Source organism: Hemibagrus wyckioides, linkage group LG24 (assembly GCF_019097595.1).
Source record: "Hemibagrus wyckioides isolate EC202008001 linkage group LG24, SWU_Hwy_1.0, whole genome shotgun sequence".
NCBI classification, from domain to species: Eukaryota; Metazoa; Chordata; class Actinopteri; order Siluriformes; family Bagridae; genus Hemibagrus; species Hemibagrus wyckioides.
Genome location: NC_080733.1, coordinates 18002456 through 18021728, shown reverse-complemented (window position 1 = coordinate 18021728; position 19273 = coordinate 18002456). Strand labels below are relative to the sequence as shown.

General features: G+C 42.7%; 2 protein-coding genes across 9 annotated transcripts in view; one reads left to right on the top strand and one right to left on the bottom strand.

Moving 5' to 3' along the window:
- Positions 1–10180, top strand: part of tanc2a (tetratricopeptide repeat, ankyrin repeat and coiled-coil containing 2a) — a 134778-nt gene extending 124598 nt beyond the window's left edge. For all 8 annotated transcript variants that reach the window (XM_058377352.1, XM_058377351.1, XM_058377353.1 and 5 more), the window contains 4 exons: positions 2167–2258; positions 3786–3932; positions 4732–4832; positions 5880–10180. In XM_058377352.1, coding sequence (XP_058233335.1) covers positions 2167–2258; positions 3786–3932; positions 4732–4832; positions 5880–7668 — 2129 coding nt within the window. In that variant the 3' untranslated portion in view covers positions 7669–10180. The remainder of the gene's footprint in view (positions 1–2166; positions 2259–3785; positions 3933–4731; positions 4833–5879) is intronic.
- A 1306-nt stretch (positions 10181–11486) lies between these two features.
- The window catches only part of LOC131344851 (transmembrane ascorbate-dependent reductase CYB561), a 15103-nt gene continuing 7316 nt past the window's right edge, over positions 11487–19273 (bottom strand). The window contains exons 3-6 of the mRNA XM_058377357.1: positions 18481–18579; positions 18058–18161; positions 17276–17433; positions 11487–14881 (exon numbers count right to left, since the gene is read on the bottom strand). Coding sequence (XP_058233340.1) covers positions 14698–14881; positions 17276–17433; positions 18058–18161; positions 18481–18579 — 545 coding nt within the window. The 3' untranslated portion in view covers positions 11487–14697. The remainder of the gene's footprint in view (positions 14882–17275; positions 17434–18057; positions 18162–18480; positions 18580–19273) is intronic.

The window sequence follows — 19273 nt, the reverse complement described above, 5'->3', positions numbered from 1 at the left end:
ATTGTATGTCTGTGATCCACTCCACTTCAGTACCCTACTTTGATGGTCTCCTTGTATGTGTTGTCTTTGTACAAGCTCATAGATCAATCACAAATCAGTCCAGTATTTAGGAAAGTGATGATCATTTTTAATGTACGCTCTTATCATGCTTGCCATGATAACAGGCCGATCCCAAGCCACACTTGGTTACTGTTGCTATGTAGGTCAAGCTTCTGAAAAGTGGGGCCTGGAGCCACCGAGTTCAGTGATCAGTTATGGGAATCATGAAAGGTTGTGGATTCTCATTAGTCAGAAGGTGTTGATTAATTTTCTATAACAGAAGCTCTGACAGTTACAGGGGGACACAAACACTTGGGGACTTGCTTTAAGATTTTGGTAGGGTAATGGTAACACAGCTCCAATTATTTTCCTATAACAGCATGCCCCTAAATGTTTTATTCCTTATTCATCATATAGATGAAGAAAAATAAACAAAAACCAACCTTGAACTGGTCCAGTTAGCAGCATAAAATGTAAGTCTTGTGTTGTGTTCGACTATAGCTCCGAACTTTTCATTTTTGACTAAAAAAGAACATACAAATGGACCCTTTAAACTTTCTGCTTTCAAAGTTGGAATAATCTCCTCAACCCTGGGTTGACACAAGCAAGTGATGTCATATCAACATGGCTTCTGAGTTAAGTCAAAGGCAACATTAGTAGAACAATCCACATAACACTGGCCTTGGATTACTGGTCAGTAATTGGGACTAGACAGCTTTCAATTAGCTAATGTTTTCCCCCAGATATAGGGTTCGACCATATCAAAATACATTCACGAGAAATGCTGGTGAACCTGTGAAGGTGCTATACCAGGGTCATGGCAGACAGCAAAGGTTACCAAGCAGAGATCTGATGGGCAAGCAACTAAAATGGATCTTGGGATTGGTCATTTCTAGCCTGCAGACACCTATGCATGAGTGCATGTCTGGAAATGCATGAATGATGGTGATGGACTGTTTCTCCACACTCAGCGAACACTTCAGGAAATGTCTACTCTTCACAAACTCTCATTTGTTGCATGGTTTACAGTGCTTTCTGCTCGGCCTGCTCAATCTTTCTTGTATTCATTTAGTTTTATATCAGAGACCTTCTCAGTACCAATGTGTAAAATAAAGATTGTGATCTCACTGACTAGTCCATAATGAAAATTATTAGGGGAATATTAATTTGCATACCAGGCAGCAAATTCAGCTAATGTAAGTGATGAAGCAAATGTTGGCTGCTATGGTACATGCTACTGTTAAACAAATCACTGAGAGTATGCGATGCAAATGTAGGACATCATCTTGTGACAAATGCAATCTAGATTCCTTGAGGTTAACTGTGCAGAGCTGTAGAGGTGTTGGTGGACAAAAACCTCATCTTTAGGGTCATGGCTAATTTTACCCAATGTGGCTAGTCACTAGTAGGCCATATTTTTTAGCATAGGTAGGGGTGGGGTCAGGAGTTTGGACAACCTGGAGGCACTTCAGGATTTGTGTATTAATGTATATTCTGAGATTCACCCCCCTCCATTCACTGTCCTCTTGAACCCTGGCCAGATAGCTAGGAGAATGTGTTGTGCATCCTGGTGCATTATGGTTGTGTAACCAGTCATTGTCTTTTTTTTGTTGCTGGACTTCTGAAATTTTGTGAATACTGTATACGTATTACTATATGGAGTTTCTGTGCTTCAGTGGTTCTCAATCTGGGTTTTGAAGCCCACCTCTGCCACTGCACCTGGCAAAACATTCCAGCTATTTGCTGAGCCATTTCTAACTAACGTCAGGTGTGTTAGTGGAAGGAAATCTCTAAGTTACACCTTAGTTTTTCCTCGCTTCTACTCAAATAAAATATGACACAATAAATATCCAAAAAATTGGCTTGAAGGATTCCTCAGACCAGTTCTATGGGACGTGTGGACTGATATTTTTTCATTCATTTGACTTTAATTCATACCTGCAATAAGTACATGGCACTGTAGCACCAAGACTGAGAACCACTGACAATATGGATTTGATCTTATTCACCAGACAAAGCTGTTGTAAAGATGTTGTGTCATTTTGAGGTGCTCTTGATTGAACTGCTTGTTCTTATCCAGCATGTTAGCATGCTGTCTCACTCTACACACTACCTTTTTTGCCACAGGTCCAGCAACATGGGCCATGGCCACCTCCAAGCCAGACATCATGATTGTCCTCCTGAGCAAGCTGATTGAGGAAGGCGATGGATTCTACAAGGTCTGTCTGTTTCCAAACTTTAAATATAAAAGATGTATGTATGCATAGTTAATTTATTGCTACCTTCCCACTTTTTTTCTGTATACTTTTACTCCTTTCTACCTTCCCTCCTCGCTGTTTACTGTCTTTATCCACCCTCATTCCTACCATGAATCCCAACTACATTCTGTCTACCTACTTTCTTTTCTTCCCTTATGCTTCTTTCTTCCTACCTTCCATCTTGCCTATATACCAACCTACTTCCCTTCTGTCCATCCTTCCTATACACAGCTGTCTTTCCTTTGTTCTTTATTCCTAGCTACTTCACACCTTTTTTCTTAGCTTCCCTCCCTTCTCTGTACCCAACCTTTCTGTCTGCCATCATTTCTACTTTCCTTCTTTTTTTCTCTCCTATCTTATTTCCTACATTCCAACCTGCGTACCTTTCTATAATGCTCCTTCCTTCTTTCCTTCCTTTGTTTTTTCCTTCTCTATTTCTATTTCCCACTACCTACCATCTTCCCTGCTTACCCACATTTCTTTTTTATCTTTCTTCCCTTTCAATCTACCCACATTCCCTCCTTTTTACCTTCCACTCATTCCACCTTTCCACTTCTCATCTTCCTTTCTACCTTCCTACCTACTCATCTATCAACCTACCCCAGTTATGTCTTTCATTCTTACCTACATAACCACGTTACATCATCCTTTCATCTGTCCTTCTTTCCTACCCACTCACCATCCTTTGTAACTTTCTCTGTTCCCTTCATCCTGCCAAGCTCTGTACCTTCCAACCTTCTTACCTTGCTTCCTTCCTTATATCCTTTAAACATACCCTTAAATGTTCCCACCTCCCTTCAATCAAACTTCCTCCCTTGTTCTTTTCTTTCAAACTCCCTTGGCCTCCCTTCCCTCCCTCCTTACCTACCTACTCAACTTTTCTCCTACACCAGAACCAACACTCCATCTGTCTTTCTCTTACCAACCAATCTACTTCCCTTCTGTCATTCATTCTTACCTACATACCTAACTTCCCAAGAGAATCCTTTGTCTTTGTCTACCCCTTTTTCTTTCCTACCTAGCTACCTACCTATATACCCATCTTTCTCTCTCCTACCTTCTTTCTTTTCTTACAACCTGCTTATCTTCTGTCTACCCATATTTCCATCTTTTCTGTATCTACCATCTTACCTCTCTACCATGTTACCCAAATTTCTTCTTCCTAATTAACTACCCAACCAACCTACCTGCAAACCTACCTCCCTTCCGTCTTTCTAGATTGCCTTCCTACGTCTGTCTTTCCTCTCTTCTTCCCTTATTCCTGCCTACATACCTTTCTTTCTTACTTCAATCCCTTCTTCTTGCCTTGCTCTTTTCCTATATAAATACATACCTTCTAACCTCTGGCCCAAAAGTCATATCTTTTGTTTTACCTACCCATCTGCCTACTTTCCTTCCTTCCTTCTTTCCTTTCTTCCTTCATTCAAGTTCCACTCTTTACATGCTAACAGATACTTTAATATTTTTTTTATATATGGTCTCTAACAGAAAGGCAAAGTGAAGGAAGCAGCCCAGCGCTATCAGTACGCCCTGAAGAAGTTCCCTCGTGAGGGTTTCACCGAAGACCTGAAGAGTTTCCGTGAGCTTAAAGTCTCCCTGCTGCTAAACCTGTCCCGTTGCCGCCGCAAAATGAACGTTAGTAGCCATTGGCTTTAGTGGTTTTTAGTTTTTATCAAATGTCTTGAGACACGTGCAATCATATGTACAGTACACATCTAACTTTTGTTTAGTTCTACTTTTAATTCATTTTAGCGTAAAGTACAGTGCAACCCCTAATTGCTAGGATATAGAATATCTATGCCATTGGAATTTCAATCCAAAAGTGAGGCAGGATCCTATCGAGGCATTGATTGCATTTTCTGTAGTGTGGTGTTAGTGGGGTGATGCTGCTGAGTTTATTCAGTCTATTCCAAAATAATGATGGCAACATCTGACCAACATCATCACTTTTCATCCCAACCACTTTTTTTTATTTATGATTTTTTAAAAGAAAAGGATTAAGTTTATTTTGAGGTTATATGTACTGTATATAGGTGGATTTAAAGAGATTATAACATGAGACTAGGTATATTTGCAACAGTTGGGGCACAAAAAAGACACTGTGTAAAAAGCACCCCCTGGTGGGGAGAAAAATATTGCTTTATTGAGTGTGTGGGTGTGGGTGTAGGTGTGTGTTCAGTCTCTTATCAGTGTATGTGAGAAATCTTCCATATTTGGGGTTAAGTTGATGCACATGTACGTTCATAATGAGTGTGTCCATGATGTCAGACTATCATATGTATGTTCAGAATGAGTGTGTCCATATCAAACCATGTATGTGTGTATGTATATGTGTGTGTGTGTGTGTGTGTATGTGTGAACGCTTGTGACTAGCCCTACATATCTCCACGCGTATGGCTCTGTGTATGACTGTCGGCCCTGTTGTTGCTTGCAGGACTTTGGCATGGCGGAGGAGTTTGCCTCCAGAGCTCTAGAGTTGAAACCCAAATCCTATGAGGCCTTTTACGCACGAGCCCGCGCCAAACGCAGCAGCAGGTAACTGTAGCAACAAGAAGGAAGGGCGCTGGGACCTAAACCTCCTACTCTTAATCGAGCCTAGACTTAGTAATGAGGTGAAATCTCACCTGCTAGTGTTACTCTAAGGATAAGGAGGCTCATTTTCATACATTTCAACATTATTTTTATTCTGCAGACTTTCCATCTGTCGCATCACATCTTTATTTCGACATTTTCAGATTATTTTCATTGAGTAACACACACACAACATATTACCTGCCACAGATATGTTGCTGGACTATGAGCTGTGTTTGGGTGAGAGGGTTTCTAGAGCTGTAATAATGAAAGGAAAATGAAAAACTGTTATTCACAATATTGCCCTACAGTGGATCCCCTCGTTAGTTTCTTCATTTCAGGATTTAGTTTAGATTCTGATTTCAATTTCTGGCCCAGAAACATTACCACTTGCAGGCAGGACAGAATTAATAGGCCTCACCTACTTTCCTTAAAGTGTCCTGTAAAAGTGCCTTAAAAATCAGATGCCACTATGTGATGCCTTTCTGTCACTCCTGGCACCACTGATGGTTGACCTCAGCCCAAACAACCTGTTCATCCAAAATATTGTTGAAAGGTGGTAAAGTCCATTACAGACTCTCGTTTACCTCTTGGAAAGTCAACATATTTTGCTAGTTCACTATACTACTGACTAGTCTGTTCAGTTTCAGAGGGTGTAATGTGTCTTAAACTCTGTTGGCTGTTATGTAATTCAATCACTTACTTCAACATGTCATCATTCTGACTGAGTGCTAGAAAAGGAAATGCCTCAACACACGGCATCAAATGTTGCCTCCCAATATATTTCACTGGGACTTTGAAAAAGCAATTCAGGAGACCCACATAGTGTCAAACAGATGGACTCCCATTGGTTGAGGGTCAACCAAAAACAAGAGCAAGTTTTACTTGCTTTACATGCATTACAGGCAGCAGAGAGCTAGAAACTTTACACACTTAAACAAGTTTTCTATACATATCTGTCTATTATTATTATTTTCACATCGCAAATAACACATCTCTCTCTTTGTGTAGGCAATTCCACGCAGCCCTGGAGGACCTGAGTGAAGCCATTCGCCTGTGCCCAAATAACCGTGAGATCCAGCGTCTGCTGCAGCGCGTGGAGGAGGAGTGTCGCCAGGTCGCTCAGCAACAGCAGCTGGATCCACCTCCTTCCCCTCCCCATGAGCAAGCCCCGCCAATGGTGCCACATCCTCCTCCGCTGGAGCCCCGTCTGTCTGATATGGAGCCGGTTCAGGACCTGTTTGAAGAGGATGAAGATTACCTGGAGCAGGACTTGGATGGTCTTCCACTAGCTGTGACTGCTGAGCCTCGTTCCAGTCCTTCAGGTCTGCCTGTCATTCAGAACATGCCACCTTCCCCAAGCCACTTGCCCTACCTTTCTGGAAGTGCTTCCATGGGCCAGGCCTATGATCTGCGGCCCAGTCCTCCTTCCATGTCCTCTCCAACCCGCCAGGGTTACCAGTCCACCTCTCCATCGCTGTCTCCAACTCATCAGACCACCCACTATCGTCCAAGCCCCCCTCACACCTCCCCAGCCCACCAGGCCTCCTCTTCATCTTCCTCCTCATCCTACCACTTCAGCCCTCCTCCCTCTCCTCTACGCCGTGGAGCCTATACCTCAGAGAATGCAGCCATCTACAGACCACAGTCTGCCTCTGTCAGCTCAAATCGCTATCAACAAGAGGCACTTTCTGGCAGGCCGAAGTCACCTCTGGCAAAAATGGGCAGCCAGCGCTCGCTGCAGCAGCAAACCCAGTGGCTCCAGCCAGCCAAGGCCCAGATCGTCCGCACAAATCAGGCCAGTGGCTCAATCCACTCCACTGCCTACTCTCACGTGGCTCAGTCCATGAGGGGACATGTTCCAGGGGATGTTGACGAGCTTGGGGAGGTGGCCTATTCAAGCCCACTGCAGATGCAGGGCAGTGTGTACATAGAAGAGGAGCTTCCTCAGAGGCCCTCACATGCATACAGGCCCAGCATCACAGGCCCCCGTTATGGTCAAATGGCACCACAGATCAGCCGCAGCCAATCAGCTGCATATTATCCCGTCCAGCCACATGAAATTGAGCGCCAGCCTCAGTTATCATCACCAGAGCATCCTCACGGTCTGCGACGGCCACTAAGTGCCACTGGCCCTACACCACGGCCACTCATCCACTCTCAGAGCACTGGCCTGCGCTTTTCACCTTCTAGCAGCAGTCTGGCAGCAGGATCCACTACAAATTTAGGACCAGGCTTCAGGCCCTCAGCTTCAGCACAACAGATGGAGATCCCACTGAAGCTCGCATACGAGGGTGGATACAGTGATGACCTTTCGCCAGTTTCTCCACCCCAAGGCACTGACATGCGAGTTTTAGGGGGGACTTACCCAGGCGAGGCTCTGCGTGCACGCAGCACCCCCTTCATGGGCATCATAGACAAGACAGCACGGACTCAGCAGTTTCTTCAACAACCTTCATCCTCTTCCTCCTCATCACGCACCTGGGCCGTGTCATCTTTAGACACTGTGGTCTCCAGCCCTGCTACATCACCAGGCAACATGACCTATGGGCACCTTGCCTACTACAATCGCACCAACAATGCCCACAATGGACACCTAGTGGAGGATGACTACTATCGGCCAGATAACACAGGCCGGGTGAGTCAGGCACCCACATACCCGGACATTAAGGTGGCGCGGACGCTGCCGGTCTCGCAGGCCTATCAGGACAGTGACTACAGACAGGTGGGACATGGGGAGCGCCAAGGTCCTTCCTCTCCTATCAAACCAAAGAGGCCCTTTGTTGAGTCCAACGTTTGAGGCATACCTTGTATATATGTACTAGGATACACATGGTTTCCCCTTCACTTTGACGTAATCCGATCTTAAAACTGAATATATGGACCTAAATTGAGATGTTGTACAATGCATCTGCTTTGGGATCAGGACTTGCAGGATGCTTCAGGAACCTCGGAGTGGGCCAACATATTTGCTGTATGCTAGCTAGAGATGCAGTAATACAGGATATTAGTATTTCATACAGATATTCTGACCTTATGTGGCTTTCAGAAAAGGAACATTTCAACAGTAGTCACATTGAGCTTTGTTATTCAGTTGGACAAGAGTACTGCAGAGCATAATGGATCCAATTTAAAGGACTTGTACAAGCACATCGGGTGGTTTAACAGTAAAATTGCATTGGTATAATTGCCATTTGTAGGAAATGATGGAATAGAGCTTCACAAGAGCTACTACTTACTTCTGACACACCAAGCTATCCGACCTTAGTTTCTTCTACATTTCCCACATAGTAAACGCTAGTACAGACGTGGCCAATCTCATTCATCCCAAAATGGATGACTTTGAGGAGCAGAATCCTTTACAATAGTCATGGAAGTCGCCATGAAATTCCACCAGAATACCACCAGAAAAAAATCACAGTGACTATATGCAAGCTTGTAAGCAAGCTTTACGCAAACCTCCCAGACACCGTCGCCAAATTATGTAGGTCGTAAGGGTTGAATAATGATCAGACAGCAAGGCAAAACTGTTTGATTGGCTGTTTGTCCAAGCAAACCATTAAAGGAGAAGAAATGCCAGATCAAGCGTAGCAAGTCCTGCACCAAAGAAACAAAGCATGATTGTTAAAATGCTTTCCAGTGACGTGAAAATGAGAGCTAGGCTAGTTTGTTTGGTTAAAATTCATACTCCTGCACCAAATACTGTAGTATGTCGTGACAGAACTTATACAGAAACAACATATAGGTGGAATACCAGGCTTTGTCTGGCTTTGTTTACATTTTGAATTGGAATACAAACTATCGCCCCCTGCTGGTAAGAAAAAGTCCTTTTGGCTGTTGAAGTGCATTCTCTGGGGGTTTTTTTTTACCTTAGCTTGGTATGTCAGGGTCTAAATGTTTCACAAGGCCTTAGTTACACCTACCGCTTACACATAACTCATTACAACATCTTTCACACTCCGCTGAGTGCACAATTTATCTGAAATCTTGTACCCCAAAAGATCTGTCCAAATTCTGTTCCCCCTCTTTCCTCCAGGGGAGTCGATCGAATGAGCCATGATGTCGCCGGGGCTCTGTCCTTGATCTGAAGCTTTCCTGAAGTCTCATCTGTATATATGGCTGTGATCCCAAAATCACCATGTAAATAACTAAAATAACGATTGAAAATATGGAATATTTATCAGTTTAAGTTATGTTTGTACAAAATGATATATATATACATATACATACTTTATTTTGCTCCTGGTGCCATTGTGCTCCGCTTTCTTGCTCCTGGTAGGTCAGTAATGTGAATTTTTTTTTATTTACCTGCTTTAAGGACAATTTTGGTTTCATGGAAATGTTTTCTTGGTCATTTAAAAATGCCGTGCTGTGGTTTACGGACTTCAGGAGGTGCCGCAACATTCAGGAGTACAATCTCAAACATCTCCATCATCTCACATCATGCTCACGTTTATGAAGGTAACCGAACGTTATACTAGTGCGTGAACGATTTTTATTCGAGAGGATAAAGCTTGAGGTTTCTTTTCAGTTTTAGACCCTTTATTTTTATTTTTTTTAGATCACTTCTATCATTTTCACAAAGGGGATATTTCTCTTACATTGTATTTATTTCCTTATTATTTTTTATCCGTTTGAAACAGCTTCCATTAAACATCTGATTATTCTGTTCATTCCATCATCTATCTGCTTTCTTCTTTGTTTCCCGCACTGTTTTGCTTAGGCACTTTTCTCTCTTTTTTTACGCTATCAGGACTGGAAAACTTTGTGTCCTCAAACTCTTTTAGCCAACTGCTGTCGAAAAAGGCTGTTTGTTTGTTTGTTTTTTTCTAATGTGTTGAAAACCAATTTTTTATGGCGGACATGTAAATGATTGTACAAATTGTGCTTAATTAGAACGCATGCTCTTTGCTGATGCACACATTACCGTGTGTGTGTGTGTGTGTGTGTGTGTGTGTGAGAGAGAGACAGAGAGAGAGTTTTCACTTATGATGATATCTCTACAGAAAGCGAGGAAAGGACTGTGCTTCAATCGTTTCCTTCTTTTCCACATTTTTCTCCCTTTTTTTCCAATTTTTTATAAAGTTTTAGTTGTATTTTCTTTCCAATCTAAGCTTGCTGTTAGCTGAATTCTCTGTACATGGTTTTCAGTGGGAGTAAAACAGAAGAGTAAAAGCCAGAGACATGAATGCATTTTTTTTCTGATCCTGTTCCACGATTGTAAACTGTACAATCAACTGTATGTAAAGGAGAAAATAATGAAATAATGTACTAATTTAAGAATTCAAAGAAATTCCCTCGGGGTAAAACAATCAGTGGCTGCATGAGTCTTGTTTTAATCCAGGTTACTACGCATTTAATCTTTATATTTAAAAAAAAAAAAAGGATTCTATGGTAAATCCATCCATCCATTTTCTATACCTGCTTTATTCCTAATTAGGGTCACAGGGATCTGCTGGAGCCTATCCCAGAACACATTGGCGAAAGGCAGGGGTACACCCTGGACAAGTCACCAGTCCATCACAGGGCCAACCACACACACTCACTCCTATGGGCAATTTAGAATTACTGCCCCTCTACAGTAAATCATGAAGTGGTTACAAAAGGATTGAACCTTTTGAGGATTTCCAAACACATTAAAGGAATTGTAGCATCCGCGGGACCTTGTCCGAAGCGGGGATCGAACCCTGATCACAAGACACAAGACATGGGGCAAATAAACGTGATACTAAACCATAACCTAGATATGGAAACTAGGGCTTGAATCAAACAAATAAATAAACAGATGAATGGACGAACAAACAAACAATGACTGATGAAGACAGGTACACAAGGGGTCATATATAAAGTCCTGAACATTAGGGCTAATGGGGAACAGGTGACAAGGTGGGAAATCGGAACAAATGGAGGGGCGAGGCACAAAACACGTGGGGAATACACACACACCAAAGCAGGCTACGATGAACCATCCCCTCTGGTGGTCAGGCAGGGAACTGTCCTGACAGGAATACTCCAGTGGGTTTATTTTAGTGTGTGTGTGTGTGTGTGTATAATCACCACTGAGGAAAACCTGTATCCTTTTAACATTCCCAGCTAGTTCCAGCTAACTATCTAGCCTAGCCTGGTGCTCTAGATTAGATTTATTCTTCCCAATAACACAAATGGATTAAAGTTTGGTGTTAAACCCCGGAGTCTCTTGGACGTCGCTGTATCTTTAGACGCTGAAAATGAAGAGGATTTGAGCTGCTTGTGTGACTTTACTGTACAACAGTTCAAATGGAAATGCAACATCACAAACATACACACTTTCAAACATTTTCCATTCAGAAATCTCGTGCGCTCGCGATCAAGATGATGGAGAAGATCCTCCAGGTTTGTTTCTCTCTCTTACCCCATCAGCTCAGGAGTTGGCCATAAAAAGAAAGTCATCACATTGTCAGACTAATCAGATTTCAACTAAACAGATAAACATTTGTTAACAAACACGTCTGGCTGAGGAAACTTATGACAAGATGTTCTACAAAAATACATTTCTCACACAGTTTAAGACCCAATTCAACAGCAGACATTTATTTATTAGAAGTAAGTCTAGATTTCTATCTTCTTTTTTTTTTCACACACACACACACACACCCATACCAACTTCAGCTAAAGACTGAACGCTGAAGTATTCGTTTTTTTTACAGTGATGAGTACTGACACGGTGCTTTACAGCATTTTCATACAACACCGTGATGAACTGACAGTCCACAGGAAACACCAGCGACACGGAACAAACAGTACAGCAGAACTCTGTATTACAGCTGGTTTTAGGCTGTGTGTGTGATAGACGGTGGGAGCGAGGCAGGGTTTTGGTCACTTTACCTCAATAGAACCGACTGTTCTGCATATAAACATCATTCAGTACGCAAAAATATTCGTTCATAATAATTCCATATTCAATTCAACGACATCCTGCTTTTATACGTAATAACTACTTATTTCACACATCTGCGCAGCCCCGCCCCCTTTTCCCCAATTAAAGGCTCTGTGTATATATATATATGGGGGGTTTTATGAGGCTGTAAAAAGTTTTAGTTCCTAGAAACCTAAACTCACGTTACAGCTGCGATAAACAGTCGTTCCTTCACTTTCTTTTTTCTCTCCTAAAGATATCGTGAGAAACCTAGGAACGGCAAACGTCCGTAAACCTCAATCCCGACCTCTGTCCTGACGATGTTACAGCTTCACCTCTGACTGGTGCAAAGCGCAGACTCCTCCCATACATAAAAAAAACATGTATCCTTACAGAAAGCTTCAGCATATTGACGACCACACACATTCCAAACGAATATTAAAGCTGTGAGGTGCAGCTGTGTTACTGTAGAGCTGCGGCTAAGAAACGAATCAACACCTTCTGACCAATCAGGATGTGGCACTCGGCTCGATGGCGCTGGGGTGTAAACTTTTAAGTGACTGATAGCAAGGAAGTCAAAGGAACATAAAACGACCTGTTGCTTCGATTGTTTTTGTAAAATACGTATTCGATAAGTACAATTTGTTAAAAGCGTAACAGTCTACCGGCTATTAAAGCAATGTGTTTTTATTGGAGACGTTCACTCAGCCCTGTGTGTGTGTGAAGCTTTAGTCGAAATCCAGTCACAAAAAGCCCTGCATGAATAAAGAATTTCATTATGCTGACTTGTTATATTATTAATTTAATTATTAAGAGATTATTAAGCTGAAATAAGAGTTTCAGGACACTTTGAAAATAAAGATGCACTAAGAAGTTATTCCTCCCTGTGACCACAAGGAGGCGATCTTAGAAAGCCTCTAAGAGTTTAATACAGTTCAATAATAATAATGTTGATAATAATAATAATAATAATAAAATTTAAAAGTCATGATCAGCTCAGGCACTTTTTCTTTGTTTCTTGCTACATCATAAAAAAAAAGTCCCTGTCATGTCATTCAAATAAATATACAACTAAATATTTAATCGATAGTAATTATTTCAACATTACTTTTTAATACGATCAATACCAGATTGATAGAATTAACCAAGTATGCGCACTTCATTTAATATTTAAGATTTCAACAAGGCCACAAACACTGAAGTGCATTATGAGTATTCTGTCCTCTCTAGAAGACTCTGAATCTTTAAGCAGTGCATTGTGGGAGACATGGACAGTGTGGCTACTAAACAGTGCCCTGTGTAGTGAATAGGGATTTAAAAAGGTCTTGTTTCTATGGTGACACACGCAACCTCACAGTCGATACATCAGTAGCCTGGACAATACGAATAATCAAGCTGGGTATTTCACATCCTCTAGGGTCCATCGTTCGGACACTGTCCTGTCCTAGTGCATTGTGGGATATTGTCAGCCTAGCTTTAGACTCCAAAAGCTAAATGCTTCCCTCTCTCTAGACACTTCCTCCAACCTTTCTGGGGGAATTCAAAGGCGTTCCAAGGTCAACAGAGAGACATAGTCCCTCCAGCATGTCCTGGGTCTTCCCCGGGGTCTCTTCCCGGTGGGGCATGCCCAGAACACCTCCGCAGGGAGACGTCCAGGAGGCATCCGAATCAGATGCCTGAGCCACCTCAACTGGCCCCTCTCAATGTGGAGGAGCAGCGGCTCTACTCTGAGCTCCTCCCGGGTGGACTATATTTATTATAACTAATTATAAAAATCTTGACTAACTAATGTTCCAAGTCTTAGTTTATTTTTATTTTTACTTCAGCTCGTGTTTGTTTCTAATGTACAGACATTACGCACTGTCAGATTAGAGCTTCGGGAAAATGAGGAGTTTCCAGCCGGTAATTACAAGTTGTATGATTTTTACTTGAACAGATGAAACATGTTACTGTGAACACAGCATGACCTGGACATATAATTATAACTCTGCTTTCTGGGAGAATTCTGCGGTATTAGAAGAGACGCAAGCTTGCAGTGAAGATCCAGAGAGTTCAGTGCAGGGAATGATATTAATAATGCATTGCAGTGTAGGACTTTGGAGTAATCAGGGCTTCAGAAGCAGTGGAGTCATACATCTAGCTCTATCTCTCTTTTCCTCTCTTTGAGATAGATACATATATATATATATATATATAATCAAAGTATGGATTGTTTTAGTGGTTTGTTTAATACCTTATTCCTTATTTCCAGGCAGTCGATACTGATATATGTCATTTTAATTGTAGGTCTGTAATTATTTGTCATCTAAACTGTTTTAGCTAGCACACTAAGCTAACACAAGCCGCCTATCAGGTGTGTCTTAGGACAGTCAAAGTGTTTGCATGTGTTCTGTGTATGTTTTTTCCTACTAATCACCCTATATTTGCAGCCCTGTTTTAGGACACATGCTAGCTGTGTGCAATGTATTTAAAACTACCGGGTGATTAAATCCCACAAAGCTTTAACACCCATAACACTCCTGTAATCCTGAGGGGACGAAGATAACAGCAGATAATGATCATCTTGAATACTTGGAACGTGTCCTAAACCACATTCCACATTAATAAACAGTATGTTAGTACACCGATGTCATCGCTATTTTGGTCTTCATATTTAGTTCGGAAAATGCAGTTTGGGACACACTGAATACAAGATTCTACATCCTGCAGCTTTAAATAAATCAAATCTTTCTCCTGACTTTTTATTTTGATACAAAACATGGAGACCACCCGAGTCTTTTCACATAATCAAAAACTCTTTAGCCATGGATACGTTCATCCGTACGGGTGCGACGGCCCCTGAATTCTACTTTACTGAACACATACACAGGAAGTGAGGGGATAAGGAGACTGGAGACTAAACCGGAGGAGGAGTGTTGGAGTCTTGGTGCTGTGTTAAGGCGTGCTGGGTCTGGAGCCCTCACTCAGAGTGTTGAAGTGAACAGACAGAGCCTCTTCCTCAGGGTTCGGCGGTCGTCTGAACTCCTCTCTGGTCACCACGTAGCCCACAACTACCCCGAAACACACCAGCAGCAGGCCCAGCATGTTGGCCAGAACCTCCTCAGGAGCAAACGGTGGCCTACGACACGATCAGATAAGTAACACGTTACCTCAGTATCCTTTCAGATGGCTTCTATAATACTTACCTGCTCCGTTAGATTTCAACTCTCTTCATTTAGATCCTTCACACTTCTCATATTTTTCCGTCTTTGCCTTTTAGCCTGGCTATCACTCTATTTTATCTTTCTTTCCTGAGTGAGGTTTAAATCACTTCGTCATGCCGTTATAGGACAATAAGCAGTGACGGTGATGTGATGAAGTGGAGTTACTGTTACCATCTAGAAGTTGATTCATTTCCTCCAACAGCACATCCTATAGTGTTTCCAATTTCTTCTTTTTATTTAATAAGCAATTTTTTATCCATTTCCAGTTCTATGTAATGTTGTTGATTTCTGTGCTTTGGACTTGGACTTTGAAGAGTTGCGAGGAGAGGTAAAATGTTGGATTGCCGCTAGAATTCTAAAGGAAAAAACCTATTGGAGGTCATCTGATTAGCAGAAGAAGGAAGGTGACTGATTTTCGTTTATCAGTAATGGGCGTGGCTTTAGTCTAGTAAGCTATGTATCTGCTAGTGATGCTAGCTAGCATAGCAGTATATGACTGCTTTGGTTAAGGATCTGTAAATTATTTTGGTTATACAGCTTCAGAAAATAGAGAAGTTATTATAAATAATTATGTAAGATTTTTAATAAAAGCTATTCTCTGCTTTAGTAAAAATCATACAAAGGACGAAACCTCGTACTGTGTGTCTGTCATTCATCAGATACACTATATTGCCAAAATTATTCGCTCACCTGCCTTGACTCGCATATGAACTTAAGTGACATCCCATTCCTAATCCATAGGGTTCAATATGACGTCGGTCCACCCTTTGCAGCTATAACAGCTTCAACTCTTCTGGGAAGGCTGTCCACAAGGTTTAGGAGTGTGTTTATGGGAATTTTTGACCATTCTTCCAGAAGCGCATTTCTGAGGTCACACACTGATGTTGGACGAGAAGGCCTGGCTCTCAGTCTCCGCTCTAATTCATCCCAAAGGTGTTCTATCGGGTTGAGGTCAGGACTCTGTGCAGGCCAGTCAAGTTCATCCACACCAGACTCTGTCATCCATGTCTTTATGGACCTTGCTTTGGTCACTGGTGCACAGTCATGTTGGAAGAGGAAGGGGCCAGCTCCAAACTGTTCCCACAAAGTTGGGAGCATGGAATTGTCCAAAATGTCTTGGTATACTGAAGCATTCAGAGTTCCTTTCACTGGAACTAAGGGGCCAAGCCCAGCTCCTGAAAAACAACCCCACACCATAATCCCCCTCCACCAAACTTTACACTTGGCACAATGCAGTCAGACAAGTACCGTTCTCCTGGCAACCGCCAAACCCAGACTCGTCCATCAGACTGCCAGATGGAGAAGCGCGATTCGTCACTCCAGAGAACGCGTCTCCACTGCTCTAGAGTCCAGTGGCGGCGTGCTTTACACCACTGCATCCGACGCTTTGCATTGCACTTGGTGATGTATGGCTTGGATGCAGCTGCTCGGCCATGGAAACCCATTCCATGAAGCTCTCTGCGCACTGTTCTTGAGCTCATCTGAAGGCCACATGAAGTTTGGAGGTCTGTAGCGATTGACTCTGCAGAAAGTTGGCGACCTCTTCGCACTATGCGCCTCAGCATCCGCTGACCCCGCTCCGTCAGTTTACGTGGCCTACCACTTCGTGGCTGAGTTGCTGTCGTTCCCAAACACTTCCACGTTCTTATAATACAGCTGACAGTTGACTGTGGAATATTTAGGAGCGAGGAAATTTCACGACTGGATTTGTTGCACAGGTGGCATCCTATCACAGTTCCACGCTGGAATTCACTGAGCTCCTGAGAGCGACCCATTCTTTCACAAATGTTTGTAAAAACAGTCTGCATGCCTAGGTGCTTGATTTTATACACCTGTGGCCATGGAAGTGATTGGAACACCTGATTCTGATTATTTGGATGGGTGAGCGAATACTTTTGGCAATATAGTGTATGTTCCGCAGATCAGGGAATCATAGTCACTGTTTTGGACTGACTCATCCTCCTGATGACCTCCAGCCAAGAGACTCTTGACAGAATCCTGTGTTTTTTCTGGAGCTTTCATTAAGCTCTGGTGACTCACGCTGCTCTAAATAAGCTCTTCAGTTTCATGAAGCCTGCCACTGTGAAGGACTGGATCGAAAATCCTGTCATAAATCTAAATGAGACTAAAGGAAATCTGCAGCTGAAGGAGTGCAAAATGTGTAGGATAGGAAATTAGCATGAATTCTGCCTAGATAACCTGGAGTACTGTGGAATTAATCCACCATCTGAATCAGAGATCTGAAATATCCGACCATAATCCTACCAAAGATGGTGAATAAGTGACCAAAGATTTACTGCAGTACTCACAGGCCACTGAAGATCGCTTTCTCTGCAATTCCCATAAGCGAGGACGCCACCGACATGGCCAAGAGCACCAGGCCAAAGAATACATGCAGTGGCAGATACCATCTCCGTAGTGCTGATGATGCCCAGGGAAACAGGAAGAAGCCCAATCCCAGCAGCCACTGCACAGGAACTCAGAGTTAGACTTAAAACATGCAGCGAATAGAACTGAAACTGGCAGGTGTGTTTAGGTATGACTGAAATGGTAGGTTTGGGGTTGTTTAGTTCAGGTGGAAGTAAGGATTAATTGGTCAGGTGTGGGGTAGTTCAGGAGGTGGTGAGGATTATAAAGCCAGATGTGGGGTAGTTCAGGTGGAAGTAAGGATTTAGAGGCCAGGTGTGGAGTAGTTCAGGAGGTAGTAACGATGATAAGGCCAAGGTGAGGTGTAATTGTGGACAGCATGGCCAGGTTTGGGGGTTGTTGAGATGTAAGTGTGGACTGTATGGCTAGATGTGGGGGTAGTTGAGGTGTAAGTATGGACTGCATGGTCGGGATGAGGCTCAAGAGCCAGATGTGGGGGTAGTTAAGGTGTAAGTTTGGACTGTATGGCCGGATGTGGGGGTAGTTGAGGTGTAAGTGTGGACTATATGCCCGGGTGTGAGTGTAGTTGAGGTGTAAGTGTGGACTGTATGGCTGGGTGTGGGTGTAGTTAAAGTGTAAGTGTGGACTGCATAGCCGGGATGAGGCTCAAGAGCCAGATGTTGAGGTGTAGGTGAGCATGAGAGCCAGGCCAGATGTGCCTCACCTGAATGAGGAAGAGAATGAAGGTGAGCATTCCACACCAGCTATGCAGAGAGGTCATGTTAGGGAAGCCATGTTTATTGTGGACATCAAACACGGCCACCAGACCTGATGAAAGAGACACAGAACTCAGTGATTACAAAATGAAAAAGAGAAGATCATCTATAGCAGGGGTGTATCTTACCCGCAAAGGGCCGGTGTGGGTGCAGGTTTTCATTCCAACTGAGCAGAAGCCACATCTGAGTCCACTGAAAGCCAAGATCAGTTGATTAGCCAGTTGGAATCAGGTATAGCTCCTGCTTGGTTTGAATGAAAACCTGCCCTTTCTGGATAAGATTGGACACCCCTGATCTAAAGGAACAGAGAGATGCTGGACAAATAGTCAAAGGTCAGTTTATTCCTGTGTGTACAGAGAGATAGAACTTACCCACAATGCTGATAACCAAGGCCATCATGTGTAGCAGAGCGTGGAGGATCTTCACCGAACGCTTGCTCTCATTTCTGAACACGCGGTACACCAGGATACCTACCATGAGTGCGATAAAAGGGTACAGCAGGTTAGACTCGAACCCCAAAATGATGTTACTCTAAACTCAATCATCAATCATAATGGAAGTCAAAGGGCAGATGGTGAATTCCATTCATCTACAGATGTAAAAAGTAGTTCCAGTTACTTTACATGTAAATGTTCTTGTAAGGAACTACTGGAACAATTCACTGCCAGACCACCAGAGGGGGTGCTCAGGGGTGCATTGCTACACCTTATTTAGCACCATGTGATCATGTCATGTGTTATGTCACCTGTTATTAACTATCCCTAATGTGTTGCGTTATTTATAGCTGCAATTTTGTGTCATTTACTGTCGCACTTAGTTCCTTGTGTTTCTGTTTCGGCTTTTAACATAGTTTTGTTTTCAGACATGTTTCCAAGTATTTACGTACTGTTTATTTCTTGTTTCGTTTGTTATGTCATGTCATTTTTAGTTAAATAAAACAAGGAAGGTTTTAAATCATGCACATGGGTCTGATTCGGCCCGACCATACGCCATCATAGCCACGTATAGTGATACCTTCTCTCCTCTGAAGAATCAAATGATTTCCAGCTTTAAAAACGTTTCTGTATAATACAGCAACTGTCCTTAGATTTCCATTATTGGAGTAATTGGAGTTTATGCACTTTTCCTAGTACACATACACTGACCAGGCATAACATTATGACC